At 31.7% G+C, this 19,239-nt stretch overlaps 6 protein-coding genes and 1 long non-coding RNA gene across 8 annotated transcripts; 6 read left to right on the top strand and 1 right to left on the bottom strand.

Moving 5' to 3' along the window:
* Positions 1 to 1,108: 1,108 nt before the first annotated feature.
* On the top strand, positions 1,109 to 1,925 carry LOC123261838. Its single transcript, XR_006508783.1, has 3 exons — positions 1,109 to 1,159; positions 1,241 to 1,497; positions 1,914 to 1,925. It is a non-coding gene; the product is annotated as an uncharacterized LOC123261838 (long non-coding RNA).
* Positions 1,926 to 3,572: 1,647 nt separating this feature from the next.
* LOC123260438 (probable serine/threonine-protein kinase dyrk1) lies at positions 3,573 to 4,901 on the top strand (the record flags this gene model as incomplete). The annotated part of the gene is made up of 1 exon (XM_044721539.1): positions 3,573 to 4,901. A coding segment is annotated over one exon (1,329 nt), but the record flags the coding sequence as incomplete, so codon positions are not given.
* An 820-nt stretch (positions 4,902 to 5,721) lies between these two features.
* LOC123261246 (symplekin-like) lies at positions 5,722 to 8,826 on the top strand. Its single transcript, XM_044722799.1, has 2 exons — positions 5,722 to 6,062; positions 6,133 to 8,826. The coding sequence occupies exons 1-2, from the start codon at positions 5,845 to 5,847 to the stop codon at positions 8,804 to 8,806; spliced, it is 2,892 nt and encodes a 963-aa protein (XP_044578734.1). The 5' UTR covers positions 5,722 to 5,844; the 3' UTR covers positions 8,807 to 8,826.
* Positions 8,827 to 9,632: 806 nt separating this feature from the next.
* LOC123261185 (cuticle protein 6.4-like) lies at positions 9,633 to 10,468 on the top strand. Its single transcript, XM_044722704.1, has 3 exons — positions 9,633 to 9,781; positions 9,853 to 9,993; positions 10,224 to 10,468. The coding sequence occupies exons 1-3, from the start codon at positions 9,721 to 9,723 to the stop codon at positions 10,352 to 10,354; spliced, it is 333 nt and encodes a 110-aa protein (XP_044578639.1). The 5' UTR covers positions 9,633 to 9,720; the 3' UTR covers positions 10,355 to 10,468.
* Positions 10,469 to 10,716: 248 nt separating this feature from the next.
* Positions 10,717 to 11,332, top strand: LOC123261186 (glycine-rich RNA-binding protein 3, mitochondrial-like). Its single transcript, XM_044722706.1, has 3 exons — positions 10,717 to 10,869; positions 10,948 to 11,091; positions 11,195 to 11,332. Exons 1-3 carry the CDS (start codon positions 10,809 to 10,811, stop codon positions 11,224 to 11,226), a joined length of 237 nt encoding a protein of 78 aa, XP_044578641.1. The 5' UTR covers positions 10,717 to 10,808; the 3' UTR covers positions 11,227 to 11,332.
* A 547-nt stretch (positions 11,333 to 11,879) lies between these two features.
* On the top strand, positions 11,880 to 12,950 carry LOC123261184 (uncharacterized membrane protein DDB_G0293934-like). The gene is made up of 3 exons (XM_044722703.1): positions 11,880 to 12,095; positions 12,181 to 12,247; positions 12,326 to 12,950. Exons 1-3 carry the CDS (start codon positions 12,023 to 12,025, stop codon positions 12,912 to 12,914), a joined length of 729 nt encoding a protein of 242 aa, XP_044578638.1. The 5' UTR covers positions 11,880 to 12,022; the 3' UTR covers positions 12,915 to 12,950.
* A 1,697-nt stretch (positions 12,951 to 14,647) lies between these two features.
* On the bottom strand, positions 14,648 to 18,010 carry LOC123261183 (glycine-rich cell wall structural protein-like). Of its 2 annotated transcripts, none has more exons than XM_044722701.1 (7): positions 17,852 to 18,010; positions 17,077 to 17,610; positions 16,690 to 16,911; positions 15,818 to 16,618; positions 15,598 to 15,723; positions 15,125 to 15,413; positions 14,648 to 14,950 (listed from the first exon to the last, which is right to left on the bottom strand). In XM_044722701.1, the coding sequence occupies exons 1-7, from the start codon at positions 17,913 to 17,915 to the stop codon at positions 14,764 to 14,766; spliced, it is 2,223 nt and encodes a 740-aa protein (XP_044578636.1). In that variant the 5' UTR covers positions 17,916 to 18,010; the 3' UTR covers positions 14,648 to 14,763. The 2 variants fall into 2 exon arrangements, with proteins under 2 accessions (XP_044578636.1, XP_044578637.1); XM_044722702.1 differs by having other exon boundaries at positions 17,293 to 17,610; positions 17,852 to 18,009.
* Between the last annotated feature and the right edge of the window lie 1,229 nt (positions 18,011 to 19,239).

Here is a 19,239-nt window from a genome sequence, read left to right as displayed (position 1 = left end):
TGGACGAAAAATTTCCAGCTATAAGTGACAATAAATTGAAAGAAGGAATTTTTTATGTACCCCAAATTCGGACTCAATTCCAGGATGCTAATCTTGAGTATGAGATGCACAAGATTGAGAGAGCAGCTTGGGGAAGTTTTAAGGAAGTATCTCGAAATTTTTAGGGAATGTGAATACAAAATTGCACTATTTACAATCTCATCTTTCACACTTTCCTGAAAATCTTGGTAATTTCAGTGAAGAAAGAGAAGAAACATTCCATCAAAACATGAGTGGATGTCAATATGATGGTAGATCATTGTTGGACTCTGAAGAGAGATTTACCCGAAGAAGAGAGGAAACGAAAGAGAAACCCTTTATGCAGGACGTTTGAAGATAAAAGGGTGAGATATAAGCGGAGAACGAATTAAAATTCAAATCCAAAGGGTTTTGATGATATTTTCCGAAAAATTAATTTTTTAAGTCTTAAGACGAAATACTTTTTTTATGCACCACAGATCGAATGATATGATTTTTTTATTTATTTTGAATAATACCTCGATTTTTATTATATTACATTTGATTTTTTCCAATTTTCGGGGTTTTTTGCACATTTGTTTGATGTTTTCGAGACGTCTGAGTTATAAAAGTTGGAGATTTATATGTCGTCGATAAACCTACATGAAAATCATCATATATTTAGCTCAATACATTTTTTTTTATCACAATATTGGGAATTTTTTGTTTTTTTTCGCAATTTTCATGGGTTTTTCGGGATTTACTTAGACTTTTAATGGCTGCTGGTCTGAGTACACTTCAGATAAGTATAAAGCAGATCGAAATACATGAAAATCATGCATAGTTAGAATCTAAAAAAATTTTTCAATCACCAAAACCCCCAATTTTCCCGTTTTTTTTCGGTTTTTTACAGTTTTCTCAAAATCCTAGGGTGTAGGGGCCAAACGGACCTCAAATTCGGGTTCAGCGGGTCAAATTACATGGGAATATATGTGGCGCGTCCCAAGTACAGACAACTTTTTTTTTTTTGTGTGCCGGTGTTAATAAACTTTTAATCAACTAGCAGTTATGTAAAAGCCAACGGCAGATGCAGGTAATCATCACAAAGTTTAACTTATTCAATTAACAGATAATATCTAATTCAAAATGATGAAATTCATTGGTGAGTTTTAATCTTTACTTTTATAATTTTTTTTGACACTTATTTATTTATTATTATAATTATTATTGAATTTGTAAATAGTTATCTTATCAATCGCCGTAATGGGAGTGATTGGTGAATAAATAGAAAACAAGACTGATGATTCGATGATACTGGACCCGGTAAATTTGATAAAACCTTCATGTATTGGAAGATGCCCTATTACAAACACTAATCCCTGGTCACCGATTTACTTCCGCCACACGTATTGTGATCAGTATTGAATGTGTTTGGTCAGTTACATGGTAATAGGAAAGTGTCCTGACGGAATGCGATTCTCAAATTCATTCAGCAAATGTGTAACAATACCAACTGACGCCGAATGTCCAAACAGATCTACGGGACCAGTTGATGATATACTAAAGGATGCTTAGAAAATTGTCCAGAAACTAACTCGATCGATCAATTTCGACGACACGAAAAATGTAACAAATTTTGTAAATGCAACTGGAGTAAACATGTCGTTTTTGAATGTCCTAAATCTTTGCATTTCAATGTTGAAATTGAAACATGTGACTCTGTCAGAAATGCTAATTGTACTAACATTTATTTATTTATTTATTTATTTACTGATCATGGAGATAATTCTCCTTTTGACCACAAATCCAAATAATTACAAAATTACAAAATTGTTGAAAATACATAGGTACTAAGAAACTGATATAATAATAATAATAATAAAACTATAAACAAAGTAATATTAGTGCAAAAGTAGCAAGTAATCACAGACATTTTCTTCGCATTCAAAATCAAAATCAGGCTTACAATCAAGTGCTTAAATCATACTGACTCTTTTCTAACTCTAACAAATACAAATAACATTTATGACGGAAGTTATCTAGAGTCTCAGCTGATGTAATAACAAGTGGTAGATTATTCCAAAAATTACAACCCAGTAACAATGAAAGATTTATAATAAGCTGCTGTACGCGCAAAAGGCACCTGCAGTGAATTTGTTTTACCTAATTCCCTACGACCTGAAGCACTAGTTTTGTGTAATAACTGGTCACCGAAAAGACTTGGACGTATTAAACAAATCGCCTTATAAAACTCACTAGCTATTAGTTGTAATCTTCGGTTTGGTGACTTTAATAGCCATCCAAGTGCCTGCCGATGCTTCGTTATATGCTCCACTCGGCGTATACATTAGCGGCTAAAAAACAATATTAGGCCATTAAAGTCATAAAAATATGACTTTGTAATTAATTTATTCACTAAACTAATGTTCTAATGCATTTTTTATAGTAAAATAAATTTATTCAAACCCAGAATTTTATATACCTTCTTTTTAAATAATTGATACCTGCAATTTTAATCATTCAAATTATTCAATTGTAATATTTTTATTTTAAATAAAAACGGTAACCGAAATTTCGACGATTTTTATAAAAAATAATTGAAGGCCTGTAAAAATATAAAATTCGTTCAGAAATTCGGGCCAGTAATGAATTGTCCCAGTGCCTTATTTTTTAATGAGTAAAAACAAACATAATCGTAAATTTTAAATTAAATTCTCAGTTTACTGTATGGAGTAATAAAGTCAATAAATATGCAAAATTACACAATATTAAAATCACAAAATGTTCAAGTTAAAAGAGGTGTTATTAAATACACGATAAATATTATCGCAGGTGTTTTTTTTTTGTCGTTAACAAAGAATTGTAACGCGCAACTTTTATTTATTTCATAAATAATGATGTTATTATTTTAAAAGTAGTATAAACAAACTTATAAAAAATTAATACCCATCAAAGTCAGCAATAAATTTCTATGTAATCTAATAAATATATCGAAAAATTTAACAGATTAATTTTAATTATTTTTTATAAATAAATTTACTTAAGGTAATCAAGACCCAATTAAACATTTAATTGTGACGATAATAATTTATTGTAGTTTAAAATTGTATAAAAGGCAATCGCTGAAGAAAAAGTTTATCAATAAGCTTTAACTTTTTCAAACAACAATATTTAATAAAAAATTATGAAACTTTTCGGTAAGTTACTATTTTTATTCTTTTGATTTTTACTACATTCTTGATACTTATTAAATTTTTTCAATTACAGTGATATTGGCAATTTTTCTACTGGGAGTGACGGCCCAAGATGAAGACAATTTTGAATTTGACAATCATTTAGAAATGAGAACGAGAATTTTCTGGCCTGAAATTCATACAACGGGAAACTGTATCGGAAAATGTCCGTCGTTACTAAAAAAATTAACTTTTTCTGCAAATTTACCTCACGATGATTGTAACCTGTACTGTTGGTGTTTACCCGGATACCAGATGATAAAACAATGTCCTGACAATAAACATTACTCGGAATCATTAAATCAGTGCGTTGAGCCAGAGGAAGCTCAATGTGCAAATAAATTTGACGATTGTTTGGGCTATTGCACGCTGAGCCACGATGGATCAAGCGATGGAAAACTTATAGCACACAAGAATTGCTCCCAATTTTGCAAATGTAAACCTAATGGACGGTTGGAGTTGCACGAATGTGCGCCAAATCTGCATTTCAATGTAGAAAATCAATCTTGTATGAGTCCTGAAGACGCTAAATGTAAAGTTAAGGTCAATGGATCCACTGGTGAAGAAAATGGATCTAATGATACTGAAGAAATGCAAGAGCTAAATATGAAAGGATGCTCAGAAAAATGTCCAGAAACTAACTCGCCTAATTATACGGTTATAATTCCACATACGAATTGTAGTTATTTTTGCAAATGCAACTGGGGCAAACCTGTCGTCATAAAATGTCCTGACTCTTTGCATTTTAATAATCAAACCAAAACATGTGACTCTGTCGTCAATGCAAATTGTGCCGGTAATAATGTTAATTTTAATCAACAAAATAATGAATCTAACTCTTTAGAAGAAAATTCTGTAGCTCCTGAACCAACTTTTAATGAAGAAACTGATAATATAAATAATGAATCAAACTCTTTAGAAAAAAATTCTCCAGCTACTGAATCAACTTTTAATGAAGAAAGTAATAATGTAAATAGTGAATTAAATTTTGGAACTATTGAACCAAATTCTAATGACCAAGCTCATAATAATGAACCTAATTATACAGAAGAAAATAATAATAATAATAATAATAATAAAGATGAATCAAATTCAATTGAGGAACACACTGAAGCTACTGAAATGAATTCTAATAAAAATAATGAATCTGAAACTACTGAAGAAAAAAATGACTTGGATATTGAATCAAACAATAATAATAATAATAATAATAATGAAAATGATAATTCTACAGAAAAAACAAATGCAAATGATGACGAAACAAGTTCGTCAATAGATAATCAGAACAATATTGATGACGGATGTATTGGAAGCTGTCCCTCAGCTAAATCAAACAAAGCATTTGCTTTGGTACATACAGACTGCAGAAAATACTGTATATGTGTAGACGGATTCCCAGTTGCTAAAAATTGTTCAGCTGGTTTGTACTTTGATGAGATAATTGGACAATGTGTTATTTCCAAGTTCCCAAAATGTGGAAATAACAATCAAAAAGAAGACTCAGCTCAGTCAATTACAGATCAAAATAAATCACCCAGTAAAAATGAAGATGTCGTTTTTCACTCGAACAGAACTGAACTTAAGAACAACCAAGATTTTCCCACTTTGAATGGAAATTGGAGTGAAGATAAAAAAGATAATAAAATTAATGAAGAAAAACCTAAACGATAATCAAATTTAAAGTGATCATCACACCATTAAGATTATCATAAAAACAATTACAATAGATGTATATAATAAATAACTCTTAATATTCGCGTTAATTTAAATTTTATTTCTGTAAGATCGATGTCTGTAAATTAAAAATAAATAAATAATTTGACAACTCACCAGTAATTAATTAATCTTTATTCACTAAAATTGTCTTCTTTCATTATTTAAATAACTTTAATTTTTTTTTTTTTTTTTATAACGAAATTATTTACTTTACATTCTCTGACCTTATATTATTATATTATTATATACACATAAATGTAATGACGGTACAGTCGACGCTCTCTGTATTTGACCACATTCTTCCTCTTTATTTGACGATTTTACACAGCTCTAATGGACAAGGACGAGTCAAATACAGAGTATGGTCCTGTACGGGCGAGTCAAATACAAAGAGCGTTGACTGTATGAAGGAAATTTTATTTGATAGTAAATGTAACTCACAGCTTACAAAATCACTCGGTAGATGGCTCCACCTGTACAACTATTGAACGATACTTCTTTTACTATTTTACTGAATTAAAAAATAAAAATTTAAATATCAATAACAATTATACTAAAAATATACATAATTAAATTAATAAAAATTGTTCTTTCAAAAATTTTATTTGATAAATTTTGCAGTTTTCAGTTGTAATTGCGCGTTCCAATCCTAAATAAATAAGAAACTATTTACGCTCCATTTTTTTTTTTCTTTTTTTTTTTTTTATTAATATATATATATATTTATGAGAGTTCAATACTAAACTATTTTTATTTAACACTACTTTAGTCATCAATTTCAATTTAACGAGCCGCTATTAAATATAACCTCAAATTACAATTACATGAAGCTAAAAAATATTTACAATAATAAAAAGTATTATTAATTAGTTATTACTGAAGTAGATATAAGACTACAATGAGTTTAAAAAATTTAATACCAACGTGGTTTGACGAAATAGCGACTAGCGGAGATGATGAAACAAAAATAGAGAATATTGCTAAAATAAAACAGTATTTCCTGGATCAAAAAGATCCTCTGCTGGAAATTACTTACTTTAAAGAATTATTATCATACAGTTCAGACATAAATAATGACGTTCGAGAATCGGTCGCTGATTTTATCGAGGAAGCCGGGTAATTTTCAATAATATTTTAATAAAAACATTAAAAATTTTTTAATAATTTTTATTATTATATTTTTTAGTAATAAATTCCAGGAGAAAATTCCCGACTTGCTACCGCCTTTGTCTCGATTAGTATCCGACCCAGTGCCAAGAGTGTCTAAACGCGGGATCCGCGCCAGCAGTTGGGTCCTAAAAACAGCTTACAGGTGGATCGTCGATGCTTTTAAAGTAAAAACAACCGAAGAAATCCAAGAAGTTTGGAACCACTTGAACTTCCTGAAGTCTCAGATAATCAACATGGTCGAAAGCGATAACGAGGGAGTGCGTATGCAATCCATCAAGTTCATCGAGAACGTAATTTTATTTCAAACGTATCTCGATCCCGAAACACCCAAAAGTCCAAGTGATTTTTCCCTGAATGATATGCTGTTTACCCTGGAAGGAACCTGCTGTCGCAATCTAGAAGAAGAAGCGTGTAAGTTAGTCGACACGCTGATTAATTACCTCAAGTCCTCGTTCATCACCAGCATTTACCTGATAACTTCGATGGGAACTCTCGGACAAATCGCCAAATTACGTCCTAAATTCAGCGCTCAAGTATTTGAGGCGATTATTCGCTTAAAAAAGAATTTTCCACCTACGTTGTCCGCCTCCCAGATCATCGGTATTAAAAAAGAGTCTATGAGGCTGCTAAAGATACTAACTAACAATGTAAAAATCAAGCAGGAGTCAAGAGATAATTTTAATTCACCTGTTAAACGTTTACTAGAGCAGCCGAAAGTTGAATCAGGGTGGAAGAAATTAAAATTGCTTCAAGAAGATGAAATATCTGATGATTTAATAGCAAAAAATTTTACAGTTAATACTGCCGTGGAGATGGTAATTGATGCAATAGCTCACGTTCCAAGTAATATGACTCCCGAAGAATTTACAAAAAAAAATCCTGGATTTTCTGTTTCAGCCGATCCAGAAATTCAGCGTCGAGTCATCGCCAAATCGCTTGCAACTCAATTAAAACAATCTAATGAATTACAACTAGTTAAAATTAATGATAAAATTAACTCTGAATTTATTAAGTTTAAATCAATGAAAAATATCGCCTCTCTGTCATCAGCTGATAAACAAAAAATGCTTCTGAGATCCATCGACAGGATTATTTCTTATGAGAACTCAATTCTTACTGGACAACATGTGTCTAATAAAATTAAAATACTTATACGAATGGCGACTATCAACGCTGAAATAAAAAAATTACTTTTGATATACGTTTCTGAGGATGTGAAAAATAAAATGGACCTTGCACTGAGTTTGGTGTACGAAGAATACGCTTTGAATCATGGCTTTAAAAGAAAAATAATTACTAGTACTACAGAAGCGCCTTTCCAAGCTTACAATCACCTGCTGTCTACTATAGTTAAAATTATCGAATCTCACCCAGACCGAGAGGTACTGCTGACTCGGTTTTACCTAGCTGTTCCTGTAATATCAAAGGAAATGATCCGGTTTCTGACAACTAAAACACCTCCCGAAACTCTTACCTTGTTAAAAGAGTTAGTTTTTCGAAGAACTACCAACAAATTAGAGTTTTTGAAGATTCTTCTTGGACTTACCACACACCAGGATTCGAGTATCAGTGATCCTGCGGTCGATATTATCTCCGGACTGTATAATCACGATGAGCTTCGTCAGTCTATTTCAGAGTACCTAAAGGCTAATTTGGAATTTCTTAAATTGAAAAATCCTCCAGAAGTTCTTCTTAGAAAAAATTTAGATCGGAAAATGGAGCATAGGTGGGCCAACTCGATGGTCCAATCTTGCTTGAAGCTTTATCAAGCTTTGTTGAAAGAGGACAAGAGTTTGATTTATCAACTGATTAAGATTTATCCGTTGATGACAATGGATGTAAAGACATCGGTGAAGAAACTTATGGAGAGATCGATTCGCTGTTTTGGAGCAAACAGCCCAGAGTTGCTGAGAATCGTTGAAACTTGTCCCGAAGGAGCAGAGTCGTTAGTCACGAGGTTCGTCCATACTCTCACCGAAAATAGGATTCCTAGCAGTGAGCTAGTTGAAAAAATGCAGAGAATTTATGAAACTCGGTCTCTGAACGTTGTGTTTTTGATTCCCATTGTCAGAGGGCTTAGTCGAGAACAAGTTTTCTCTGTTTTGCCAAAGCTCATCACGCGAAACACACTTATCACTAAGGAAGTGATCAAGCGGCTATTTTTTGTCGGAGAATACACGGAATTTTTGATCACGCCGGTGGAATTTATGATCACGGTGCACAATTTCAAGAAAGATGTGACTGATCTTAAGACTATTATGATCTGTATCTCAATGTGCTTGGCTGAGAAGAAAATTTTTACCCAACAAGTTCTCCAGATTGTCATCAGCTGCTTGCTAAATCAGACTTCCTTACCAATTACACTTATGCGCACGGTGATGCAGATTTTGTCGCAGTATCCGGAAATGGAGAAATTTGTATTAAGTGTCCTACAAAAATTGATCTTGAAGAAGGTTTGGGAGCTACCTAAGCTTTGGCAAGGATTTGCCAAGTGCTGCGAAATGCTAAAAAAAAAAAGTTTTGCTATTATTCATCAATTGCCTCAAGAGTCGATTGATAATTTATTCAAGATTGTTCCTGGATTGAAAAATAATTATATTGACTACCTAAAACCAAATAGTAATTTTCAAAGAGATAATAATAATGAAATTTGTTCTTCAAAAGCAGTACCCTTTGTATCCATTGTATAAAATTATACGTGATTTTTTTTTTTTTTCTCAACAAGAATTAAAAAATAGACGAGTTTATATTTTTTTAAATGTATTATTTTTTGAAAATTAAATTTTAATAATGTTAATTAATTAAAATTTATTGAAAAAGATAAATGAATTAAATCTACAAAATATCATTGTTCTAACAATATAAATAATTATTTTTTGATTATTTAAAAAAGAAGACAAATTCAATAAATTTTTTTTTTTGATTGTTATAAAATAAACTTGTTTATCAAACAATAGAATTTTTTTTTTCGAAATAAATTTAATAAAATGATCTATTAATTTTTTTTTTTTTTAGTAGTTAACATACCGTCAATGAAAGAAAATCCTTCAGCAAGTCGAGTCTTTACTATACTAAAATATGAGCTCGCTTAGAGCGAGTACCCAGTCCCCATATATCATTTAAAATAAGTAGTTACCACTCCTTATTAATCAGAAATTAATTGTTTTCATTATTATATCTTATTATAATAAATAATAAAAGGTTACTAAACATTAACTTGTCAGTGAACCTATTATTTAACAATTTTTATTTGTTAAGACTGTCGATAATGACTACCTAGCTTCTCATCAATCCTTCACTCCGAAAAAATTACCCGCTACTTAGCATAACACTTTTACATCTATCGTGTCTGTTCAATCATATTGTCCATATTTTTTCGCTCATCTAATTGCTAATTAATAAATGGAGAACATGTAAATAAAAAATCTCAATGCCAAGCATCAAGAGATTTGTCATAGATAGCTTTTAATTATGATTTTTTCGCCAGGTCTTTAGTATAAAAGGATTTATTTCATCGGACTGGAGCATCAGTTTGCATTTCAAGCTCTTTATATTATTTTATTGTTTATATTTATATTAAGTAAAACTTAATAAAATAACAAAGATGAAATTCATCGGCTTGGTTCTCTTAATCGCTTTATTTATTGCTGCTTGTCAAGGACAAGGTATTTTTATTAATATTATTATTTTTAATGTAAAAAAAAAAAATTATAATTAACAATTTTATTTCTTACAGATACTGCCAAAGATGACAAAATTAATACCGGGTTATACAATAATAAGGATTACGCCTACGGGTATTACAACCGTCCCGGTCAATTAGGGTACAATGGATGGAATCGTAATGGATATGGTACTGCTGGATACAGTGGATATGGTAATTTCTTCTTAAAAAATTTATTATCAAAAACTCTGATTATTTAATTAAAATCATTGATAAAGAACAAATATTATTTTTTCATAAATAATAACTTATTAAATATGACAAAAAAGCAATAAATTTTTTATTTAAAACCGTCATTAAATAACTATAAAAATATAAAAAGCTTAATCTGTAGATATAATAAAATTAGCATGAAATAAACGAATAGTTATTGTATCTTTTAGGAGGATATGGTACTAACGGCTACGGGTCTTATGGATATGGCGCTAATCCATACGGCGCTAATGGATATTATGGTAATTCTGGATACTACGGTAATACTGGATACGCCAAACCTGTACCAGCCTACTACTGAGAGCTAAAAACTCTAAACAAAATGTTCAAGGTTTCAAACTATCAAATAACAAAATTAATTTTGTATACTAATTAATCTAACACTCTTTAATAAACAATTAATAATGGCATCACATAAATGTCCAATTTTTTTTCAAATTAATATAATAGATCTATTCTTAGAAATATTATTAGCTTGTGGAATAATTGAAAAATTAATAACAATAAATAATAAGTATTAAATTAGAAAATCATTTCGCTGTTTTCCATCAGTGATTGCGGAAAAATTTCAATGCCGGTTATTAAGTAAATTTGTTGTTTTTCCATTGTTTCTTTTTAATTATCATCATTACTTTGATTATTATTATTTTGATCATATAAAAGGATGCAGCTTCGCAAATATTGTCAGTTTCATTTGTCGCTTTATAACTTGTCAGTTTCTTTCTATTGAAATATTTTTATAAGTATTGACAAAAATGAAATTTATTTGGACGGTTTTTATGATTGCTGCATTAATTGCGCTTTGTCAAGCCCAAGGTAATTATAATTATTAAAAAAAAATTTTTTTTTATAATGTTAGAGTAAATTTTTTGGTAATAAAAAATATTTTTTTAGGCTTTAATGGATATGGAAATCGAGGAAGAGGTGGATTTGAAGGAAATGGATACGGTAATCAAGGACGTGGAGGATATGGTAATGACCGCGGACGTGGAGGATATGACAGTGGATATGGTAATCAAGGTGGACAAGGAAGTTTTGGTAAGTTTATTTTTATAAACTTTTATCATTTAATAATGATTTTAATTTGAAATAACAAATTATTTATGATCAAATAATCACTAACTAAGTAATAAATTTCCAGGTCCCGGTGGGTTTGACTTAAGCTTCGGCTAAAAACTTGGATGTTGCTGGAAGCAAAGATCACCAACTTGACGTCATTTATGGAATTATTTCAAAAATAAAATATCTATAAATATTATAATCTAATGCTTTGAATATTCAATAAATAACAACAGTTATCACATCACTGTTTATATTTTTAACAATCCTATTATTGAAATTTGTAATAATAATGAGTAATAAATAAGAGCAGACACGTACTCTGTAATTCAAATTAAAAAACGCAAAAACGAGTCATAATACCGAAGAAAAAAAAAAAACCCAGCGTGTCTTGAATGAAGGTCTCTTATTAACGCGAGAGTAATAATCAAAACTAATTTCTAATGTAGATACAACGCACCGCTGACTGATGGAATTTTCATAGTCAACAGTTTGATGGATTTACCCAGACTTTGACCTTAAATACTTGTTATGAGAATCGGGTTTCCTTTCGCTGCTGGGCCTCATAAAGAACACACTTTTAAACAAATCAGTTACATAATTTAATCACCTGAAATAGTATAATGTAAGCGATTAACAGAAAAAATTTACGTATTTCCTGAAAGTCAATGAACCAAATTACAAGAATTATCTCACTATTTAAATATATCTTTGGTATTTATTTATTACCCCGAAGACGTCAAAGCTAAAATTGAGAAAAATAAAAATCCTAAAAGAGGGGACCGGTGTTTTTTTTTTACATCATGTAGATTTAAGTCCGGTAAAACCAAGCGTACTAGGTCATCATCTGCCATATATAAAATCTGGACGGTTTCTTCATATAACTCAGTTGAGATTGGTGTCTTGATCGATGACAACGTCTATCATTTCGGAAACCAAAATGTCTTCGTTTATTACTTGTCTTTTTTTCTTCGTATTCGTTGGTTAGTTTTATAAACATTTAATTATTTTATTATTGATTTAAATCATGCAAAAAAATCTACTAATTTTTATGAATTACTTTTACAGGAGTAGTGAGGACTCAAGGTTTTCAGTTTCCTTCTGACGACAGTTATGATTCATATCCAACTTGGGGGTATGTTATTTCATTATCATAATTTATTAATTGCTATACTATAAAATTATAATTTATTAATTTGACTTGTCATTATAGAAATAATGACGGACGCACTTTGGCTGAGTCCACTGCAAATGTAGATCGTTACGGAAATACCAATGCTGAGGCAAATGCAAATAGTCAGAGTAATAATGGATGGGCAGATTCTTGGTCTAATGCAAATACCAACCCTCATGGTGGATCTGCGAATGCTGGATCAAGTTCAGGTACTCATAATCGATGTGATCATTCAGGATCTGAGGCTCGCGCTGATACGTATGTCGATGAATATGGAAATGCTCATGCAAAATCACAGAGCCATGCTCAAAGTGGTTATGGAGGTAGTAGCGCAGCTTCAGCTAGCGCAACAACAGGAATAAATAAATCTGGACAACCGGTAAGTGCTGCTGCTACTGGAGCCGCTTCTGCTGGACCGGATGGTCACAGCAGCGCTATGTCATTAGCTACAGCTATTGGAGGAAACAATCATCCGAGTTACCAAGGATATCACAATTATCCGCGAAACTTTATGCCTTATCCGTGGCGTAATAATCAACCTTCTTTCTACTACAGAAGCGGAGTCGACGATGCTGATGATGCTGATGATGACAGCAAAGCTCAACCTGAACCTAAACTATATCACTAGATTGTAAGACTGAAAGTAATCTTTTTGTATTAATTTGATTTTTATAAAAATATACATTTGTAATCTACATTTTACATTTTACATTTTACTTTTTATTTTTTATTTCTTATTTATTTAAAAACCTAAAAATTGAAATATTAATTGCTTTTTTTTTTTTTTTTTATCATAAAAAAGGATTTAATGTATCTAATTAAAATTTTTTGGAAATACCCAGCAAGTAAACAAAATTTTTACTTGTCATTGAAAATTTAGTGACCTAAAGCCGAAAGGGCGCATAATTTTTTTGCCGATTTTCGGCCCGCTGCGCTCAACGAAGCTGCCGCTTTTCGTCTAGAGGACAAAAAAATAGTATTCAGCCCTAGGATGGAAAAGTTAGAAATGTCTCAGATCACACGTTATAGTCAACCGAGGCGAAGCTATTTCTATTAAATTACAAATCGGTATTTTTAAAGATTAATATTAAAATTTTAATACAAATTTTGTTTATAATTTTAATTGATAAAGAAAAAAAAAAAAAAAAAAAACACCAGCTGAAATGAAAAAAGTTTATCAAGGTGCAATGGTGATAGTAATCATCCATGGTTTACTTGAGGTTCTGAAATCTATTTAACTATCATTTATAGTTCATTGTTTGACATTACAGTAAAATAACAGACCAATAAACAGTACTTTATTTAAATTTCACGTAACAGTATTTTTAAATAGAACTAAAACTAAAAAATTATTAATTATTAGTTCAACTATCACGATCTACTTGTCTTCATTTACCTGTTGCTATTTATTATAACTAAAGTTAAAAATTGTTAATAATTATTATCATCAGGTGATTATAATAATTAATATAAATAAAGAAAAATACCGATACTTCGTATGCTACCATAATTGTAAAAGGGCACAAGTTGCGATATCTAACATGTTACTGAATCAGAGGCACAAAATTCAGCAAAATTAAATGATCTGGTATTTATTTTTTAGAGTTAAATTTTATATTTCAGAACAAAATTGAAAGTTTTTTTATACGCCCTTTTGGCATTAGGCTAAACTTTTTCTAAAGCCAAAAGGGCGTATGTATTGAGATACATTAAAAAGTTTTTTTTTTTTGATAAATCTTTACGTTTCGAGCAATTCTAAGTTGAATGGCAAAAAAAAATTTTTTTATACGCCCTTTTGGCACAAAACCCTATTTAACTGCTGTAATACGCCCTTTTGGCATTTGGGTCGCGATATAATAAAACCTTCTCCGACGACGAAACACGCTGCGCATCTTATGGTATAAGTATTATTCCGATCAGTTCAGTAGTTTTATTTTCGCAGTATAACCGGACAAAAAAAAAAAAAAACCGGCTCTACATTTATTAGTATAGAAAATAATAATTAAAAAAAATTTTTTAATTTCTTTATCAATTTAAAAAATTTTTTTGACTAAAATAACATTAAGAAATAAAAAAACATTATAAATAATAAAAAGTACAAGACGTCACTGTAAGAGTTAAATTACGCAATATTTATCAACAAACGTCTAGCTAAAACTGCTAGCATACATTATTAATAAGTAATGATATGCCTGGAGTATATATTACGTTTAGAAAAAGCCTATAATCGTAATCTAATCCCACTGTCACGGTCACCCGACCTCGAGACCTTTCTATTGACAATTTTTATTACCACTCTCATATAAATAAACAAATAATAAATTCCAACATTATAATTATAATAAAAGATAAAACCAAAAGTTATTACTAAAAACATCTTTATTAATATTTCTCTTAAATAACAAACAAGTCTGTTAACTTATTAAAGTTGTATAAAATAAATTTTAAATATACTGAGGTGAAAAATACGAAATGAATCAATTAATTTTGCCCGCTTCAACGTGGTATGTGCCTTTACCGCTGTTGTCAACACCGGATGAGCTGCTGCTGTAAACTCCCTTGGCGCCTTCAAAAGTTCCAGATTGGTTAACTTCTGGTGCCTTTTTACTACTGTCACTCGGTTGCTCTTTGTCGGCTTCATCTCCCAGACGCGAATGGAAGAACCTCAAAGAATAAGAAAACCTTTTAAAAATTCATCATTTAAAAGATAAAGAGAAGATCCCAAACGCAAACACTTTTAATTAGCATAAGTCACAAGTGTTGACCTTGAGCGTGTAAACGAGTTTTTACTTTTTAAAATAAATATTATATAGTGAAAAAACAAATTCTTATACTTACGGGTCACCAAAACCGCCACCATTGGTGTTAGCACTAGCGTGAGCGTTGGCAATTGCTGGGCCACCAAATCCATTGGATAAAGCGTTAGCATTGGCGTCTGCTTTGGTGTTAGGGCCTTGAGCGTTCGCGTTAGAATTTGCAACCGCACTAGAGCTTCCGGAACCGCCACCGTAACTAGGACTGCCTCCGTAGCCGTGGTATCCAGTGTTTCCATGATTGTTGTATCCCCCACTAGCTCCTTGATTATTATAACCGTGCCCGTATCCCTGTTGTTGTCCATGTACGGGACCTATTAATTATCAAAAAGATCATTTTTTATTTATTTTTATTGTAATTATATAATTAATAACATGATAGATAGATAGATAGGTAACTTTAAATATTATAAAAAATTTTGTTCATGTTATTTCATCTTTCAGTATCATTTAGTTCTAGTTAGTGTAAAGTTATTATAAGTTTAAGAAAAAGCTTACAATTAATGGAACCAGGTGCAAAACAAGGATCAAGAGGAGGAAGTTTAAACCCTACACCACCACTACCTTGGTGGTTATATCCACCTGAAGGATATTGGAATCCGCCACCGCCACCGCCAACGCCACCTGTAATTTATTAAATAATTAGTTGTTCTATTGATGGTTACAATTTTTAATAAAAATAAGAGTTTTTGCTTAACAATCGGCGATAGTAGCTTACCGGCTTGTGATTGAGCATTAGCATTGGCATTGGCATTAGCATTAGCATTACTATTAGCATTAACATTACTATTAGATCCAAATCCTGAACCTCCACCATAACCTCCAGTACCTCCAGTACCAAAACCTCCCTGTTCTTTATAACCTCCATTTATTCCAAAATCACCATGACCACCATCAATTCCAAATGATCCTCCACCAGTTCCGTGACCTACGGAAGTAGGGCCTGTATGACCGTCAGAGATACCAAATCCTCCTGAATTACCATGACCTCCGGCAGAACTATGACCTTCAGCAGAACCACTTACTCCACCATGACCACTACCAATTCCAAATGTTCCTCCACCATTTCCATAACTTCCACCAGAGCCTGCATGACCAAATCCTCCGCTGCTACCATGTCCACCAGCAGAACTATCTGCTCCATTACCACCGCCAATTCCATAGCTTCCTCCACCACCTCCATAACTTCCGGCAGAGCCAGTATGACCGTCAGTGAGGCCAAATCCTCCACTATTACCATGTCCACCAGCCGAACTGTGACCTTCAGCAGAACCACTTACTCCACCGTGACCTTTATGACCTCCACCAACAACACCGAAACCTGAATCGGGAGTAAAACCTCCTCCAACACCAAATCCCACATTTAATCCATGGTCACCATTACCAGTACCTAGAACATTTGTTCCTAATCCTCCAAAACCAATATCATGCTCAAAACCTCCACCACCACCACCACCACCACTATGATAACCACCTTGATGGTAATTTCCTCCTTTTCCTGGGCCTCCAAATCCGGCACCTAATAAAATAATTAATCTATTAGATATCGTTAAAAGATAAAATTATTTTGGGTGAAAAATTTCAAGTTACCATTAGCTTGAGAACTAGCGCCTGCTGTTGCTGATGCTCCAGAACCTGTTCCGGTGTATCCATTGGTTGGTATGGTACCACCCTGTGAGTAAATTGGAACTTTATATCCGCCGGATCCATGGTATCCTCCGTGTCCTCCATGTCCTCCGTTTCCAGTGTATCCGCCATTTCCACTTCCAAAACCACCTAGCCCGGCATTTCCGTGATATCCACCAGTAGTACCTTTAATATAAATAATTATTATTATTTTAAATATTTCAAATGGAGAAGAAATAATTAAATTTTTATCATAATTTTTAGAAACTTTAAATATAAAGTTAGTAGAAGTGAAAGTAAAAATAATTAATTATTGTCAGTATCAAAGAAAATATATTTAATAAAACTTACCTCCAGCTCCACCAGCTATACCAGATGCTGCAGCATTAGCATTAGCATTTGCATTTGCATTAGCATTTGCATTTGCATTTGCGTTTGCGTTTGCATTAACATTGGCATTGGCATTGGCATTAGCATTAGCACCCCCAATACCAACACCACCACCACCACCACCAATACCACCAATACCACCAACACCACTACTTCCAGAATCACCACCATTATTACCTCCAAGTCCGCCATGTCCTTCACCTCTATAATTACCACCTCCATTATTGTATTGATGTCCTGCGCCACCAACGCCGCCTCCTCCAAAACCGTAATCTAAACCTCCTGCACCGCCATGAAATCCGCCGTGATATGAACCTTGATCACCGTCGTTAAAATATATTCCATCATGGTTCATCGCCGCAGCATTAGCGTCTGCTTTGCCGAGACCCGTCGTCTTGGTGTCGGTTTTGGTGTAAGTTTGACCATCTCTTAAACCACTACTCGAGCTGGATGATGAGCTGCTTGATGAACTCGCAAATCTTCTGTTACGGAAAACTGGTAATATTTTTTTTCGAAATTATTATTATTGTTATTATTATTATTATAGATTTATTAATGATACTGAACTCAGGAAACTGTTTGTATCAATTGAACTTAGAGTATTTAAAACTTTTTACGTGTAGAAATTTTCTTTTAATTTTTTTTTTAATAATTTTTGGAATAAAAAAAAACTATCAAAAGTTTGTTAATTTCAGTATCATGATTTAATATTGATTTTTAGGAGGAAAAAACGTACCTTGAGCATTGGTAGTTAAAACCAGGAGGGCCAGGAGCCCGAAACTTAGTTTACTTGTTGCCATGTCGAAGTCGAACTGTGCCGATTATCCAGAAATCAGATAGTAATATACCCGGATCTCCCACTCTTTATTTTTTGTTTGATTCTTCTGTTGATTGTGATTGTCGAGTAGCTTGAGCTGGACTCGAGTCTCTCGTCGGGTCGGTCTTGGTCTCTCCTTCCCACCTTCCAACTATTTGACGTATGTCAGTATATGATATTTCATCGCTACTTCCTCGTAATAACATTCGTTTTGATTCCCTTACCTTCTGAAATCCCCAGGCTTTGTCACGAGGTGAGACTTTTTTTCGGCTACCGTTTTAAAAGTATATCATTATAAATAATAATTAAAGAATCCAATTGATATTTATCATTTAAAATAAGTTTTATATTTTTATAAAATAATTAACAATCCATTTTTTGAGTTTTTTTATTTTTTTACTTAACGATTAATTAATTTAATTCTAATTTAGAATTATTAAATTATTGAGTAACATTTATAATTGTCAATAATTACTACAATTGAGAAATAAAAATCGAAATGATAAAAAGTAATAATTTTATTTACTTGGGTCTTTCCAAAAAATTTTAAATTAGATATTTTTAATCCTTTTCTAAAATTTTTCTACAACAGAAATTTAATAATATTTATATTTGCTCTGTAGTTATTACACTCGTAACTATAAGTTGCACAAGGGAAAATCCTCGATGACTCATCAGAGCGATACATAATACTGGATTTTCCAAAATAATCCAAGTATCAAGATAAATAATAGGAATGAAAATGAGAACAGCTCTCATTTTAAGATCATTAATGTCTATTGATTTGATGATATTCATAACTAAATAATAAATAATTAATTTAAAAAATATATAAACTTGAACTGCATCATGTGTCATATCACATAGCAAAAAAGTAATTTATGATAACCCGAGATAGTAATGCTTTCCAAGAAAAGTGTATAACTAGGATTTGTTACGAAATAAATATCTCAAATTAGGACAAGGCCAGTTTTATTTTCATTTTTTTTTGTTCGAAAAAGTTCTTTTATTTGTATGCTTTTAATCATCGATTTTAAACTTATTATTAATAGCAAATTATTTATAACTTATTAGCTTACAACTGAAACTATTCTAGCTAATTTTAATTAATACAACTATTATTGCGGCTTGCAGTTTTAATTATAAATAATCATTGTTATTATTATTATATAATTATAAAATAACCGATTACCTCATCTTGAAGATGGGATTAAATATTTGTTTATAGCCCGTGATGGTGAGTATATACATAGCACGATGATGGAAAGGAGATTACCTTCATCGATACTGTTTGTAAACCGAGTACG

Source organism: Cotesia glomerata, linkage group LG3, assembly GCF_020080835.1.
Source record: "Cotesia glomerata isolate CgM1 linkage group LG3, MPM_Cglom_v2.3, whole genome shotgun sequence".
Taxonomy (NCBI): Eukaryota; Metazoa; Arthropoda; class Insecta; order Hymenoptera; family Braconidae; genus Cotesia; species Cotesia glomerata.
Note: the sequence above shows the minus strand (reverse complement) of the source record. Positions and strands in the feature narration are given on the sequence as shown.